The sequence below is a fragment of the Crocodylus siamensis genome, chromosome 8 (assembly GCF_052110815.1).
Source record: "Crocodylus siamensis isolate JL-2025a chromosome 8, ASM5211081v1, whole genome shotgun sequence".
Lineage (NCBI taxonomy): Eukaryota > Metazoa > Chordata > Crocodylia > Crocodylidae > Crocodylus > Crocodylus siamensis.
Genome location: NC_143402.1, coordinates 57,683,153 through 57,699,478, shown reverse-complemented (window position 1 = coordinate 57,699,478; position 16,326 = coordinate 57,683,153). Strand labels below are relative to the sequence as shown.

General features: G+C 54.8%; 1 protein-coding gene across 9 annotated transcripts in view; it reads right to left on the bottom strand.

Moving 5' to 3' along the window:
- Window positions 1-16,326, bottom strand: part of NFIX (nuclear factor I X) — an 80,133-nt gene that overhangs the window by 33,546 nt on the left and 30,261 nt on the right. Inside the window, exon 3 of one of the 9 annotated variants that reach the window (XM_090061090.1) lies at window positions 352-422. The exons of the other annotated variants lie outside the window; for them this stretch is intronic. Coding sequence (XP_089917216.1) covers window positions 352-354 — 3 coding nt within the window. The 5' untranslated portion in view covers window positions 355-422. The remainder of the gene's footprint in view (window positions 1-351; window positions 423-16,326) is intronic. 9 annotated transcript variants of the gene reach the window in all.

The following is a 16,326-nucleotide window of genomic DNA, read 5'->3' as shown; positions in this document are numbered from 1 at the left end:
AAAATAAAAGGGAATAAAATTAAACAAAATAATATCAAAATGAGTAAATATAAATAAAATAAAATAAAAATAAATTAACCAAAATAAAATTAAATCAAACAAAATTAAATTAACCAGAGGAGAGTTTCCTTTGGCAGCAGTGGAGTTAAAGACAAACCTGACCCCACTATGCTTCCTTTCCGCACCCCCCTCCCCCCGCCCCTGGCTGTACCCCAGTGCCTAGGTTCAATGGCAGGTGGGAGTCCAGGGTGGGAGGAGAAGGAGTTGCCTGGTTTCGTTCAGGTGTCGGAGATCCAGTCTCACCCGAGCGAATGACCCCCCAAAAAACACGAGCCCGCTGCACATAATTACCATTGCTCCTTCTCATCCCGGCAAAGCTAGGCACCAGGTTCTGAAATTCTGGACTCAACGGAGTTGCGGGGCTGGGGGGGAGTGGAAAAGAGGTGGGGGCTGTGAGGTGGAAGCAGGGAGGAGGGGAGAGAAAGGGGGAAGGTAAAAATTTTAAAGGGAGGAGGGAGGGAGCGAAGAGAAGAGAATGGGGGGGCTGTGCTAGGGGCGGGGGACTGGGGGGGCCAGGGTTTTAGTTGCCACCCGGCACGCGGGAGAGAGGGGGAGAGGAGAAAAAGAGAGAGAGTGAGAGAGGGAGAATATTTCTTCCTTCCAAAAAGGTGGGAGTGGGGGATAAAAAAAGGAGGAACGAAAAATAAATAAACGGAGGCAGGCGGCTCGTGATGGAGGCGTCAGGCGAGAGCAGCCACCACCCCCCACAGCAGTGGGGAAAATAATAAGAATAAATTCCCCAAACAGCTCCGGGGGGGGGGCAGAGAAAAAATGAAATAAATAAATGGAGGAAGGAAGGAAAAAATAAAAAAGCCAGAGAGAGAGAGAGAAGGGGGGGAGCGGCAAGCAGGGAGGGGGAGGAGGGAAGGAGAAGCAAGGAGATGGGGGGGCAGAAAAATAGGAGGCTTTTTCGGCGTTGGCAAAGGCGCAAAGATGCAAACTTAGATGCGTCTCCCTCTGCCCGGGAGCAGCCGATTGCCGGCCGGGGGCAGAGGGAGCGATGGCAGCTGGAATCGGTGGCCCTGGCCACTGGCACAGCCCGCATGCCCAGGCGGCAGGGCCAAGGCTGACTGGTTTTTTTGTTGGGTTTTGGGGTTGGTTTGGGTTGGGTATTTCCCGCCTCCCCGGCTGGTTCCCCCCTTTCCCTTTCTCCTCTCAAACTCTCTCTCTCCCGCTCGCTCCTTTCATGCTCAGCCCTCAAACGGTTTGCCGGTGCCAATGCCAGAGGAGGAGAAAAAAAATAGAAAGAGCGAAAGAGAGAGAGAGAGAGAGAGAGAGAGAAGGATCCACCTATTTGGCAAGGAGACACATTCGCAGAGCAGCCAATGGCTGCATCAAAGGGACTGGGAGGCAGTGGGGGGGGGGAGAGATTGGTGGAGCAGAAACCGAGCAGGGCGGGGGGGCAGCTGGCTAGGGGGGCCGGGGGGGCCAGGGGCAGGGAGCCTGTGCCGTGAAGAGCCTGCGAACAATTTGCCAAATCGACAAGTTTCTATCTAATGAATAAGCAAAGTCCGGCCACGATGAATTTTTTATTGGGTGGCGGGTTTTTGGCACCGGGGAGCCCGGCGAAATCTTGCTAAATAAATAAATAGGCTCCTTTCCATTGCACCCCCCCAAGCAACCGAAAAAAAAAAAGGCAGTCCCACAAGGCTTCGGAAAAAGCAGCTGTTCTCTCGTTCGGTGGCTCCGAGGCCCGCGCTCACTCGCTCGCGCTCTCTCACTCGCTCACTCTCTCCCCGTCTATTTATAAAAAAAGGACAGAAGAAGATTTCATTCCAAAACCACCCCCCCCAACACACACACGCATGCACACACGCGCGCACACACGGTTCCGATTAAGCCATCGGTACTTTTTTCTCGGCAATAGAGTTGCCGAATCCTAACCCCCACCCCTCGTCACCGCAGCACACAGAAAGCTGGCTGCCGGGCCTCCGGGGACAGTGCGGCCCCAGCCCATGCTGTCAGGGGGCTGCAGGATAGCCCCCCAGACCAGCCCTGCCTGCCTTGTGCCGCAGAAGGGAATGTCAGCTCCTGCCCTTCCCCCTGGATCTGCTCTCACACGCAACACCACAACGGGTCAACACTGTCCCGAAGCCCGAGTCCCCGGCAATCCCTGTTGGCTAAAAAAGCCCCCCGCAAGATAATGCCCCCATAAATCCCACTACACGAAAGCCTCCAGGTTTAGTGCTCCCTGTGCACCAAGTCACCCCATTTCTTGCCCCCCAGTATGGCCCTCTTTTCAGGGCGTGGCTGTGGGTTGTTCTACTGAGAGGAACTGGGGGGCCAGAAGAGGGGGAAAACACCCCCAAAGGCAGCAGAACTGGGGATAGCAGGGCACCATGTGAGGACAGAGGTAGGATAAAGGCTAAAGGGAGTGTTTAGCCAAGGAGGGAAGGAGTGAAGAAGGGGGGAAAGGTGGAGGAGAGAAGATGGTTCTGGAAGTGGGGGACAGATGAAGGGGGAGTGAAAGGGAATAGATGAGGAAGGAGGAAGCAAGCAGTACCGGGATTTGAGGAGCAGCCCTTGGCTTCCCTAGCGATGCCACAGAAGTGCATAGAAAGGGCCAGGCCATGAGCAAGCACGACTGCCATCCCCGCCAATCCCCCAACCTGTCCACCTGCCTATCCCACTGGACACTTACATGGCTCCTGTGGCTGTAGTATCGCAGCATCCTGGGGCCCAAGGCGGTGCGCCTAGAGCAGCCGGCCAGGCCAGCGGCAGGCTGAACCGTGGCGCTCTCCTGGCGCCCGCAGCCAGGCCCAGGCCACGCTGCCAGGCTCCCAGCTCCCAAGCCAACTGCCAACGCTGCATGCGCGTGGCTGGGGGGGGAGGGCTGCGATGGGGGCGACGGCCTGCATTCCCCCCACCCCCTATCCCAAACCTACTGCCACCCGGTTGTCCTATGGTAAAGCCGGCTGCGGCAATGTTTGCCTGCCAAGTCTCCCCCTTGCACACACGCACACGCACATGCAACACACACACGGAGCTGCAGCATGTCAAGGTGCTCGCTGGGGCCTGGCTGTGTGGGTACCTGCAGCCACGGCCCAAATGAGGCAACACGCCCCTGCCAGGAGCCAGACAAAGGTGCACCGGCTGTTCCCGGCCCCCGCTTTGTTCGGGAAGTGAAAGGCAGTGTTATAAAATACCTGTCCCTGCCAACTCCCCTCCACCAGTGAGATTAAAAGAAGGCTGGGGGGGAGGGATGGACTGGTGCCACTGGGCACAAAAGCTTTGGAAGGTTAAAAAGAAAACAGAAAGAGAGAGAAGGGGAGAGAGGGAAAGTGAAAGTGAAAGAGAGAGGGGGGAAAGAAGTAAAGAAAAGGGGTTGCCCCCCAGAAGAAACTCTCCCCAGGGTTGGGCTGGGCCATGCCACCAGCTGTCCAGGGAGGGCTGGGAGCCTCTCCCTGGGCTGGGGATCAGAGCAGGGGACACAGTCACAGCTGCTGGTGTTACAGCAAGACGAGCGAGCGGAGCGTCCTCAGCCGAGCCAGGAGCGTGAAAACAGCAGCCGGCGAGAGAACAGAAGGAGCAGAGAAGTGGTGGAGAAGGAGGGGGAAGAAAACCCCAGAGACCACAGGGGAAAAGAGAAGTTCCCAACCTGGACAGAAGAGGAAGAAGGGAATGAGGACAAAAAGATGGAGGGAATACGGGAAGGAAGAAGGGAGAGAAAAATGGAGGGAGAAGGGGGAAAGGAGAAGAAAGAAAAATGGAGGGAGGGTGGGCACGAGGAAAGAAAGGTTTCGCAGGGCGTTCCTCTCCTCTATTGTGCTCTCCCACAGCGCAGCCCAGGCACAGAGCCCTCGCCGGCGCCAGGAGACGGGGCGCTGCCTGGGCATGGGGCCCTAGTGCTGCCCACCCCAAGCTGGCCCGCTTGGCATGTGAGCAAAGGAAGGAGGAGGGGAAAAGCCCCCGGTGCCCCCAGCTGCTCGGGCCCTGTACTGGAGAAGCCCTGATGGGCACTGCACAGTGTCTGCAGGGCTGGCCCAGAGCCACTCTTGTTAGCTAGGAAAACCAGAAAGTACCAGGGCAGGCGACATCGGTGAATCTGCCATGTTCAGCACCAGGACCGTGGTGGGCACGGGCCTCTGGGCCGCAAGTGAGGCTGGATGGCAGGGCCTGGCCAGCCTCACCTGTCACCAGTGCTGGGACCAGCTGAAACTCAGGGGCATCTTGCTTTGTAGGGGGCACAAAATCAAGGGGCTTGGCCTATAATTTAGCTCCTCGTAGGGGTGTAGAGAGGTTCACCAGGGGGGTGCAACCTGGCCCCACGGAGGTAGATGCCCCCCAAGGAGGCAGGGGGCTGGACAGGGTGAGAGTGGGTGTCTCTCTGGTCCCGGGCTGCAAAAATTAAAACAGATCAGCGGGGAAGCTTCTCTCTGGGAAAGGAAGGATTGGAGAGGAAAGACGACAGAGAAAAACGGGATGGCAGGGTAGGTCTAACAGGAAGGGGCAGCTAGACATAACCTGAGAGTTGGAGAGAAAGGGGGATGCAATGGGACAGAAAGAGGAGGGATAAAAAATCATTCAGACGGGGTGCAAAACGTCCTGGATTGTTTAGCCCAGCCCCGGAGCTTGGCCCGGCTCCCTTGGCTGTACAGTGCAGGGTGACGCCCTGCTGCCCTGAGAAAGCCTTTTCTTTTGGCGGGGGTGTGTGTGTGTGGGGGGGGGGGGACGACACACCCAGATCCCCCCCCCCCGGGACTTGCCAGGATTTTAATATCATGGTTTTAAGATACCTCTTTCAGATCCCCACACCCAAGGACCTGCTCTGAGCCCATGGGCTGGCTCCCAGTCTCTCACTCCCACCCCGCTTCCCTCTGCTGCTCTCAGGCCCAGGAGATGGTTTATGAGTTTTAATAACTCCCAAGTCAAACTTTCCAAGTCTGCCCCCCACCCCCGCAACACATGCGCATGTGCGTGCGTGCACACACACACACATACATACACACAAACACACTCTTTTCATTTTGGGTCTCACTCTTTTGCAGCGGCCGCATGTAAAGCTTTCCCAGGGTTGCCATAGAAACAGCCAGCGGCACCCTGGCTAACGAATCCCCCCCCGGGAATGAATAGCGTATTGCCACTGGCTCTGAGCTGGGTTGAGCAAGACCTGGGCCTCAGTGGCCTGCAGCTTGCACTTGCTGTTCGGGTCTGAGCCTAACTGGAGGAGGAAACAGCGAGAGGTGGGGAGAAATCTTAGACCCAGAAAGCCGATGGCGAAATGCAGGAGGCCTTCTGGCAGACAACTGAAGGACCAGGAGTGTGGAAAGGGCATGCCAACTTCTTTGCAAGAGTTTTTTTGGGGGGGCAGGAGGGGGAAAAAAAGGCTCAGAGCCTGGAATAGTTCCTGCAAACTTTCTCCGCCACGCACACACTTTGCAGCCGCGGCTGCCCAACCACAACACACACTGCGAGCAAACCGCTCCCTGCCTACAGAAATCAACCACCGGGCTCTGGTGTGGGGGTGGGGAGTGGTCTCCCAGGCTGCCATAAGTCAAGTGTATTTCTCTTGCTTCTTTTTTCTTAATGCTTGTCTTCCCCCTATCCCACAAAACCTCCCTCAGAATGCTGGGCCCAATGCCGGCACTGAATTGAGGGTCCCTCGGTGGTGAGAATCAAGCAGGATGTGCAGCTCCATCCTTGCCATATCCCCGTACACGCGTGGCCCACACGGCGCTGGAGCTGTATCCCCTTCCAGCCCCACGCCAGCGCCTATACGTCAGTGCAATAATTATATCGGTCTGTTTTCTCTCTGCATTCTTTCGCTCTAACACAAAGTGTTTGCTTGGTAAGTTTTTTCCCTCTCTGACCTGCTTTGGGTCGCACAAGAGAAAACTGCAGCAGACTCAATGTCCTAACGAACTTGAGTTAATTAATGCTAAGAAAGAAAGAGGCTCCCCTCAGACACTTGAATCATGGTTCACTAGCCCTTTCAGCGGGCTATTTGCAAAAAAAAAGGGGGCTGCATTCAAATATTTTTTCGTGTGTGAGCAGAGAACACAAACAACGCCAAGAGCAGCAGAAGGGGAAAATCCGATAGCGGCGGCAAAGCCCCTGCTTGCAGACACTTATGTGCAGTAGGAAAGAAAAGGCCTTGATGTTCAGGGGATAGATCTATATATACATTTTTCTCTCTCTTTTTTTTTTTTCCTTTCGCTTCAGGACTGTTGGCAACAGCAAGCAACAACTAACAGAGGAGAGGCACAAGCTCGGCCGACATCCCCACCGTGCCGGCCGGGCACGGCAACAATTCATACATAATTGAAGAAAATGTTTTTAACGCTCCGGCATGGGGGGTGGGGGCTGAACCAGGGGGATCCGTCGGGAGCTCAGGACACAGCAGCGGATGGGGGAAGAATTGCACAGGTGGCTCAGTAAGAGGCAGGGTCGGGGCAACGAGGGAGAATGGCTGTTGTGATGCCGGCTCGTCATCCTGACCTCGATGAAACTTTCCGAAACCAAACTCCTGCCAGGAGGATGACATTGGGTCTGTTCTCAGGGGAGAACTAGGAAGGAGCGTCTAGGTCAGGAAGGACGGTGGGGAAGGAAAAACCAGCCCTATGGTGCATGACGATAGGAACATCAGGGCTACAGCCTCACCCCAATTTGAAACAGACAGTGAGACGGTGAACCCAGGGAGTCATCCCTGAGACAACTGCCCCAAGATAGTCCCCCCGCCAGTCCCCTCGTTACTGCCCCAATTGCAACCTGGAATCTGTTTTATAATGTTCAGGTGGTTGTAGCTGCTGTGAAAAAGTGGGATGCTCATGAACCCAGCCCCCCACTGGCTCTCAATCTCCCATCGGCCCTGTGAACACCATGCCAAGTTCCCTGCCTCCTGTAGGAAGTATGGGGCTGTGTCGACCAGGGCCCTACACAGAGTTCAGAGCATAATGGATTTTGCTGGCACAGTTCGATTAAAACACATTTAGGCTTTCAAGGGGCCTGGAAAGCCCCGCTCAGATGGCAAGTGAGCCTCATCTCCCGCTTCGAGTTAATTAACGAGCATAAAGTGCTTGGAGGATGTAAAGCGCTATATAAATATTATCATTGTTATTATATGATTAGGGGCTCCTTTTGTGCTCGTTGCAAAACCACTCCAGAGGCTGGTGCAATGGGTTCTGGGCGCACCAGGGCTTGGGAGGGAAGGCAAGACTGAGGAAGCAGGGAGGATGGCAGCCCAGTGTGGAGGGGATGAAGCAGCCGTAGGTGCAGAAAGTCAGGGCTATGGCCTGGGATGAAGGGATGCCTCGGCAATGGCATGGCTGGGCTGCAGACCGGGATGAAGGGACGTGTATGTGTGTGTACACACGTCAGATGATGGAAGTATGTGTGTATATAAGTATATACACATGTATACACACACACAAGGCATGTGGGTATACACAGACTCATATACATGTGTGTATAGGAGTATACACATGTGAATATGTGTGTGTATATATGAGTATATACATATACGTGTATGTGCGTGTGAGTGTGTCTATATATGTACATACATACGTACGTGTGTATATACATACACATGTATATGTGTATGTGCATGCATGTGTGTATACACACACACACACACACACACACCCTGGAGCCAGGGCCAAGGGCTCTGTATGTCAGAGCAAGTCTCTCCAGCCGACTTACGACGGTTGGGGAAGAAAAACAGCTACCACAGCTCTGGCCAGCCCCCCCTGCCCTTTGTTCCTATGAGCCCTTAAATTCACTCCTCGTTTTAAGAGAGGAGGGAAGCCAAAATAATGGAAGCACTGAAGGCAAAATACCTCCCACGATAGCTCTGCCTCAAGCTGGAAAGAAGGTTTCGCTCCTGTAAAAGCCCAGGCAAGGGATCTTTGGCAGGCACAGAATCCACCACAGTCAGGAGAGAAACCCCAAAAACTACAGGAATTTAATTAAACGTGAAACGGCTGAGAAAAATAAAAAGAGAAAGCCAATCCCCCCATGTGAAGAGGAGCCGGGCCCAAGAGCTGCTGCTGAGGTTGGGGCCCACACCTTTGGTGGGAGCTTTTTTGGAAACACAATATTGTTCCACAGCTGCTTTTTTTTTTCTGCACAGAGTAAAAAAAAATCCTCCGCACAGCCACTGCCTGCACCTTGGCCAACCTAGGGTGGCAGCGCGAGGCCGCCGAAGAAACCCAACGGATTTGCACCAGCTCCATTTCCCTTCCAGGCACTGGTAACTTACCATTGGAGCTGCTTTTATTGCCCCTTCTTCCCTCCCCCCCAAAAATAACATGCCCAGTGAAAATCTTCCAGCTCCCTCTGAAATGGGTGAAAATGTTCCCTGAGAATTTAGCCATAAAAAAAAGGAGAAATTTGAAGATGTTACTGAAGTTTCTTTGATAGAAAATCAGAGCTGTTATATTATGTATATGTGTGCATGCATATGTGCACATATACATGTGTATGTGTACGTATATATATGTGTGTGTGTATATACACAGACAAGTGTGTATGAATGTATGTATATACGTGTGTGTGTATACTTATATATAACATATGTGTGTGTATGTATGTATATATACATACATACGCACACACACACCTTTTAAAAATAAGGGTTTTTTTTAACCAATAAATCATTTTAAAAACAGCCCCCTTTTTCCCAGGGAAGAGAGTAGCACCGTTGGTCACAAAGTATAACCGGGTCCTATCTGACTCACAGCACTGAACAGAATTAAGTCTTTGGCATCCATTCTATTTATTTCTGTCTCATCTTATCCCTCCTATCCCCACCACTCCAACCAGTGTCCCCAACCTAGCAAAGCCTCAGCTATGGAAAGAGCAGAAATTGCCTGCCTGTGATTTGCCTCTGTGCATAAGCAATGCCGATGGATGCACCACGCCTGCTCCCTGATAACCACACATGACAGCACCAACTCCAGAAGAAAGGTGTGTTGCAACCTGCCCCCTTGCTGAGCTGCATTAGAGGGGATGGATGCAGGGCTCCCAGAAAGCAGGCATCTGCCACTCCAGGTCTGCAGCCTCTGGAGATGAGGCGGAGGAGGAGGGTTTGCCGCAGTTTTGACACCCCTCAAAAATCGATGCAGCACAGGGAACAGAGCCCAGGCCCTGGCCCACAGCCCTGATGGACCTCAGGCCTTTGCTTTTTAATATTCCACTGGCATAGCCCTGAGGGAGAAAAAAGTCTAGGGCTGTTTGCAGAAAATGTGATGGCCGACCCATGCGTCAGCTCTGCTCATGTTGGAGCCCTGCCTCCAGCCCCTGGGGCAGCCACCAGGAGGAAGGAGGGAGATGAGAATGGCTTGGAAAGCCAGCATGAGGAAGATGGCTAGATCCACTCTGCACGTGAGGCTGCCTTCAAAAGGAGGGGAAGAGGGAGAAAAAGTTCCTCGCTGGAGGAATCAGAAGTTCTTGACAGCAGAGGAGACAATGCAAATGCCACCAGAGCGAGCAGGGCAATTTATCCCTCACCTTTTAATTATCCCTACTGAGAACGCTTCTTAGATAAAAAAAAAATCTATTCTAGCACTTACAAAAAAGCTAGTTTCCCCCCCACACTTCCCGCACTCATCAGAGGATTTCAAACAGCAGCAGAGCACAGGCATTTGCTCCAAGGGGAGGGGACCTTGCGCTTTCAAACTGAAAACATGTTGCCATGAAAAAGGAGTTATAAATTCTCGGCGAGGCCAGAGGCTGGGAGCGTGCGTGGCCAGTGCTATCCATATGGGAGCAAAGTGGATGGCCCCCGTGTGGAAGCAAATGCCCTACACAAGCCTGGCGCCCACCTGGGCCAACTCTCCAGGGTTTCCAGGCCCTGCGCCCTCGGCATTCACTTCTAAACAGATTGGGCTTCAGTTCAGGGCTGACTAGCGACAGCCCCCTCGAAGCTGCTGCAGCTTCCCAGACAGGTATTGCTCTGTCTGATTTTTACAGACAGAAGTGTTTTACAGGCCATAGAAGTGTTTTCTATGGCCTCATTCTCACCTGCTGGCCCTGACTGTCAAAAGGAAAAGAACTGAATAAACTACGTTTGCTTTCATTTAAATCACTGAGAAGTGGGACTGGAAGGGACCTTCAAAAGTCACATCTAGTCTACCTGCTGACTGAGGAAGGATCACCCCCATCCAAACTATCCCAAACAAATCCATTGTTTAAACTCTTAGCAAAGCTACTGTCTACCCTAACACAGCACCAGGCATCACAATCAAACTTGCCACAGGGCAATTAGTGGCCAACTTGCAAAAAACACCCCCTATTCTCCCTCCTCTAAAAACAGTAAGCCATGGTGTCCAAGCTGGATCTCCTCAGTGAGGGCCTGGAAAGGGTTAATAATGTGTTATGCGACGTGATGTGTGCTGTGAGCCAACAGTGCCTGCTGCAGGTGACTGCAATGCCCTGACATGTAGTTGCAGGTAATGGCTGTGCCAGTCCATTGCCTTTGCCTTGGCACATCTGAACCCTTTAGCTGCCCCAGGAATGAGAATCTCAAGAGGGGCAGAGGTGGCAAAACTTGGTGTCTGGCCTCAACAATGGGCTTCATTTGGCACTAGACAGCAGGCCTGTGCTGTTCCCTGAGCGAACCCAGACATGGGTGTAAGACAGCGACAGAGGAATTAATGGAAGACCCAGAAGAGGGCAATCAGGTAGCGTGACACCCTGTTAAGAGCCCCTGGGCTTCGGCACCTTCTGAGAAGCTGAATGGGAGGAATGGGCTCCAGGGGCACTGGCTCCAGCCTCCATTTGCCTACAGGATATGGAGAACCCATCAATCCTACCCCCAGCTGGCTCCAAGGACAGGTACAAGAGGCTGAGGGGGGTGATAACAGCTCTGGGCCCAGTCCTGTCCAGCATCTTTCCCTCACAGCTGGTCCAACAGCAGGGATGATGAACACAGGGGCTGTTCACTCCTGGCCCCTGAGGCTAAGGGAAGTAGCAAGAATAGCCCAGGCTACATAGAGAGAGGGAAATGCCCCCATGCTCCCTGCTCTTGCCCTGACCCTGTTTTGACTGCATTCACCTACACAAGCCGAGGCGTTCCTGAGGAGCTTCCCATGTCAGGGTCCAATATGCTTTGTCTGGGCCTCACAAACAGCCCAACTGAATGTACCGAGGACAACTCAGCTGCTCTGTTCTCACTGGCCTCCGAGGGGGAAGGGCAGGAATCAGGCCCCCTCCAATGCCTCCCTCCAACATGTGAGGTTCCCAGCAGCGCCCAGAGGAAATCTGTGCATCTGCCATGGGCTCTGCATAATGGCCTCTAGACTCCCCCAAGTCCCTGTCCCCTTCTCTGTTCCCTCATGTGACCCCAGGGCCCCTGGCCTAGCAGACTCCTCTGGGATCCAGCCTGGGCTGCTGAAAGGGAAGAAGAAAGAACCCCGATCCAGCCCTACTAGAAACAAGTGACTCCTTCTCTCTAAAATCCGCTTCTTCCCTCACAAGGGCACAACATAGCTCCTCCATACCTGGCAAGAGTGTGTGGGGAAACCAGCCTTCCCCAACCCTGGCCCTGGCCTTGGCCCCATACAGCACAGCCTGAGATTGCAGCACACAGACAAGCCTTGGAACAGGGCTGTGAGGGGCTTTGGCAGGAGGGGGTGGGGTGTGAAAGCCTTTGGGAACGTTTCTGGATTTGGTTTCATGCACGGCCTTTGTGCCTAAAGAACAAGAGAGAAGAGCAGGGGAGAGAGAGTTTAAAAACAGACAGAGAGGGAAGAAGGGAGCCAGACCCGCCCTCCCCCCCAGTACAGACTGGCGGGGCCAGGATGGGTGTAAAACTGGCACCAAAGAGGATCAAGGCTCTGAAGGATGCCTGTCAAATGAAACTCATGGAGGATGAGCGGCAGGACATGAAGCAACGCAAACCCTCCTCTACCTCTTGCCCAGTCTCGGGGCAGAGGGTGCCAGAGTGGCAGAGGCAGCTGCCTGGCATGAGGCTCCCCAGGCTGGGCCGCGTGTCTGGACCTTGGGAAAAATGGGGGACAGCCGGGGAGCAGGGCATCTTGGGAAGCCCAAAGGCAGCCACCACAGCCTGGCTCCAGCCAAGCCTTTGTCTAAATCTTGGCGTCCATGCGGGAGGCGTACCCAGGGCCTCACGCATGGAGAGCCGCAGGACACGGGCACATTTTCCTTCCTGCTGGCACATGCATGTGCACATGCATGCACATGCAACTGACACACAGACACTCACGGTTCTGGGGGGCTCCATCCTGTTGGGGGTGGGGGGGCGGGGAAGGAGAACCACACGGCAGGAAGGTGTGGGCTGGCAAGAAAACAAGAGTGGGATGAGTCCAAAGCAGGCACTGGTGCGTCACGGCCGCCAAGGCCTGGAGCGAGATGAATTGGTCCGAATCTTCCCCAGGGCCTCATTAAGCTGAGCGGATTCTGCTGTCAGGCAGGAGGGGAGCCCTTGTTAGGGGACAACCAGGGAATGGGGGCACATTTTAGGGAAGGACTCACAGCTCTTCCCTCTCCCTCCTCCCCCATGGCTGCTAAGGTCTAAACCAGCCCCTGCTCCAGCCTGATAGACGATGGAGTTGAAAACGTTGTCTGCCCCATGTCTCCCCCCTCATACCACCTCACTGCTGCCATGGGAGGAGCCGCACACTAATGTGCACTGGGAAGTCCCAACAATGAGGAGAATAATTACCATTCACTGCACCCCCCAGCCCAGACCCCCAAGAGCTTCTTGTCCCAGGCACAAGCTTGGACTGCAGCAGGGACCCTCGTTCCCCCGCCACAATATACACATGTATGCACACACATGAGCCAATGCCCACAGCAGCTTGCAAGGCAGCACATCAAGCTGGCGTGGCCAGTGCTGCAGGATCCAGGGAGGTGCAAACTGCCCTGTCCCCCAACTACCATCTAACCCCTTTCCCCGGGGCTACACCAAGCAGAGTCCACTGAGCTGATTTTTTTCCCTTGGCAGTGAACTCAAACCCAACATAGGAGAGCAGGACAGGCTGGCTGAAGGGGAAGGAAACATCCGCTCTGAGCCTCGTGCCTGCGAAGAGGATGCTGCTGCTTCCTCTGGTGGGGAAATAGGGACGGAGGTCAGGTAGGGCTGGGAGGAAGTCAGGGCTGCAGGCTGGCCCAGGCGAGTCCACAGCTTCCTGCCCTGCTCACCTGGCCCCGGGCCACCACCTCCGGGATTCAGGGCCCAGTCCGGCCCCCAGCCCCCGGCACGAAGGGCAAAGGCAGGAGCCATACTTCAGCTGCAATGAGATGGACAGTTCTGGACCAGCTGGCACTGAGCTCAGAGCACTACAGCATTGTGGGTCCAGGCCAGAGCAGGCCCCTGGCTGTGAGGTCTTGCTGCATGGGGACTAGGACTGGAGCTGGCTTGGGTGTCTATTCCTGACCAAGTGTTGGCGCCAGGGTTCTTCTCCAGGGCCAGGACCCTGCCCCTGCAGCTTCCCCTGCCCACACAACATGGGATCTCTGGGACATGGGTGGGGGAGCCTTGATGGGCCCAACAGAAGCCTCACCTGGGGATCCCAGTAGAATAGACAGCTGTTCCCATGTCAGCTGGAGTGGGAGGGACACACATACCAGCCAGGGCCAAAGCCTCACACTGCTGAGCTCCTGAGCCTAGCAAGCATGCGAGTTAATGAACAATGGATGGACAGAAGGACAGACAGCTCTCCTGCTCCCTCCATGGGTGCAGAATTGCTACGGCCGTGCACAGAGCTGTGAGGCAGGGGACTGGTGCTGGCTGAGGTCCTGCTCCCCAGGAGCCACGATCAAATATTCATCGCTGGTCACCCAGCACCAAGTGTCTCCATCCCAATGCCCAGGCATCCCAGAGCCACACTGTTGTCTCTGCATACCTCCCTGCACCCACCAGCTGGGGAGGAGGGGCATGGGGAGGAAGGAGCAGGGCCACCACAGCTCATCCCCCACAAACCTGCTGCCTCAAATCCCAGCCGTGCTCAGGCTGTGACACCTGCATGCCCCTGGTCTTGGCCCCATGGCCGCTGACGCTCATGCTTCTCTGCCACCAGGGAAATTACAAACACTGCCAAACACAGGAAGCTACTGTGTCACCCAGAAGCCTGTGGGCACCTGCTGTAGGAAGAACAGGGCCTGGCATGTCACAGAGTCACCGGGGCACCAAAGGAGCCCAGGCATGTTTTACCAGGAGCAAAATGACCTGCTGGCAGCCACAGAGCATGGGCAGGAGGGAACCCAGGTGTCTGGGACTCACCTCTAGCAGCTTCCTACCCCTCATTCCTTGCTGCCTCTACATGCAGGGGGCAGAGGCTGAGCAAGATCCTCCTGGCACAGGGCTCCTGGCTTCCTTCAGTCCTACACCAGGGCCCAAGCTGAGCAGTCCTGGGATGCCTGGGGCCTGTGGGGAGGGCTAAGGGCGTGGGGGAGGGGCCCAGGGAGCTTATGCTTTGAATTCAGAGAGATGCCGAGATAGAAGCCTCGAGCCCCAGCACCACAAAGAACAAGTTTCCACAGGGCAGGCCTGGGCTGCAGCCAGAACGTCCTCAAGTAACATCAGATGCTGCTCTGCAAACTTTGTTTTGCTCAGGAGCAAAAAACCAAGGAAAGAGCTGGAGAATGAATGAACGGTGGGACAGGGCCCTGGTTGACACGCAACATGCATGCACATGTCCATGCATGCACAGCAGCCCCTGCTACTGGCACACGGAGTCTGAGTGCAACCGCAGAACATGCAAGGGTGAGAATAAGTGTGCCCCAAGGCAAGGGAAAGTGTGGCCATGCTCAGCAGTGCATGAAGACAGCTTGTGTGTGATTGTGGACACGCATGTGTACAGTGGAAGAACATGCCTGAGCAGGTCCAGGACCCCACCTGACTGCATGCAACTGTGTGCATGTATGAGAACACACATATGCAAAAGCAAGCATATGTACACATATGTGCAAAAGCCAGCATGTCTTGTGCACAAATGGGTGCCTGCGGGGAGGTGTGTGACTGCTCAGGCAAATACACATGTGTGTGCATGCCCTGAAGGGTGAATGAATGGTGCATGCCCTGGAAGGGGAATGCCTGCACGCATCAGCACAAGCAAGCATGTGCAACCGCACACCTGTGTGCATGAGGGGGCATGTGGGTACCTGTGCAGGCCAGCCCCCCCACCCCCCGGCACCTTCCCCCACACCTCCAAGCTAAACATAATCCCTTCTCTGGCTGGGCCCCACCTGGGCTCTGCACACAGTTGCACATGGTCCACCCAGCTCCTCTAGCACACACCAGCCACAGCCCAGGCACCCCTGTGACCCACAGTTTCCCTTGCTGCAACCACTGCTGCCTCCTCCCCTCCCAATACCAGGGATACAACCCAGGAGTCCCAGGCTCCAGCCTCCCTCCCTTGTCATGCTCTAATGTGCTGGTCCCCAGGTGGGCCCAGACCCACCATCACAGCCCTCCCTCCAGCCATTGGGTCTCAGGAAGGATCCTAGACCCTGTGGGAAGAAGCTGCTTTGATACAGCCTGGCTCATCCGGCAGCTCCAGTCTCCCAGCGCTTCCCACTGCCTGTCACTGCCCAGCCAGGGGACAGACATTGCCCCAGAATGGGAGAGATGCCTCCCATGTGCTCAGGGCATGGGGCGAAGCTGTCTGGTCCCCCTGCAGGAGGTGCTGGATCCAGGCCAGGAGCTCAGCTCAGCCTTGGCCCAGCCTGCCCAGAGCCAGAGCTGCTGGGGCCCTGGCCAGGCTGGTGCTGGGAGTGTGCCTCCCATCCATAAAGGGAGTTTAGAAAGAAAATGCAGACATTTCACCTCAGAAACTTGGTCTTTTCTCAGTGAACCTTAAAATAAATAAGCAAAACCCTGAACCCTCAAAAGAAAGCGAGAGGGAAGGAGGGAGGGGAGGGAGAAGGCGGGAAGGAGGAAGTCAGGCTACGAACCACAGGCCAGGGGTGCCAACAGGCCCATAAAAAATCTGGAATGGGGACAATTTATATAAGAAGAAAGGCGGGGGGAGCGACCGGCCATTTTGGGAACCAATGACAAATCACTGCTGCATCGTTCTGGGGGCGGGTCTCACACACACGCATGTAGGCACATACACACATGCATACTGACATGCACAGGCACGCAGGCACATGCACACAGACATGTGTAAGTGCACAAACATGGACAGACACATGCAGGCATGCACAGACACATGCCCATAAACACATGCACACACTCACAGAGCCAGGCAGCTACATGCACACACAGGAACGTATACACATGTGCAGACACATGCAGGCACACACACACAAACACATATATACACATGTGCACAGACACATGCACACACAGGATCACAGAAC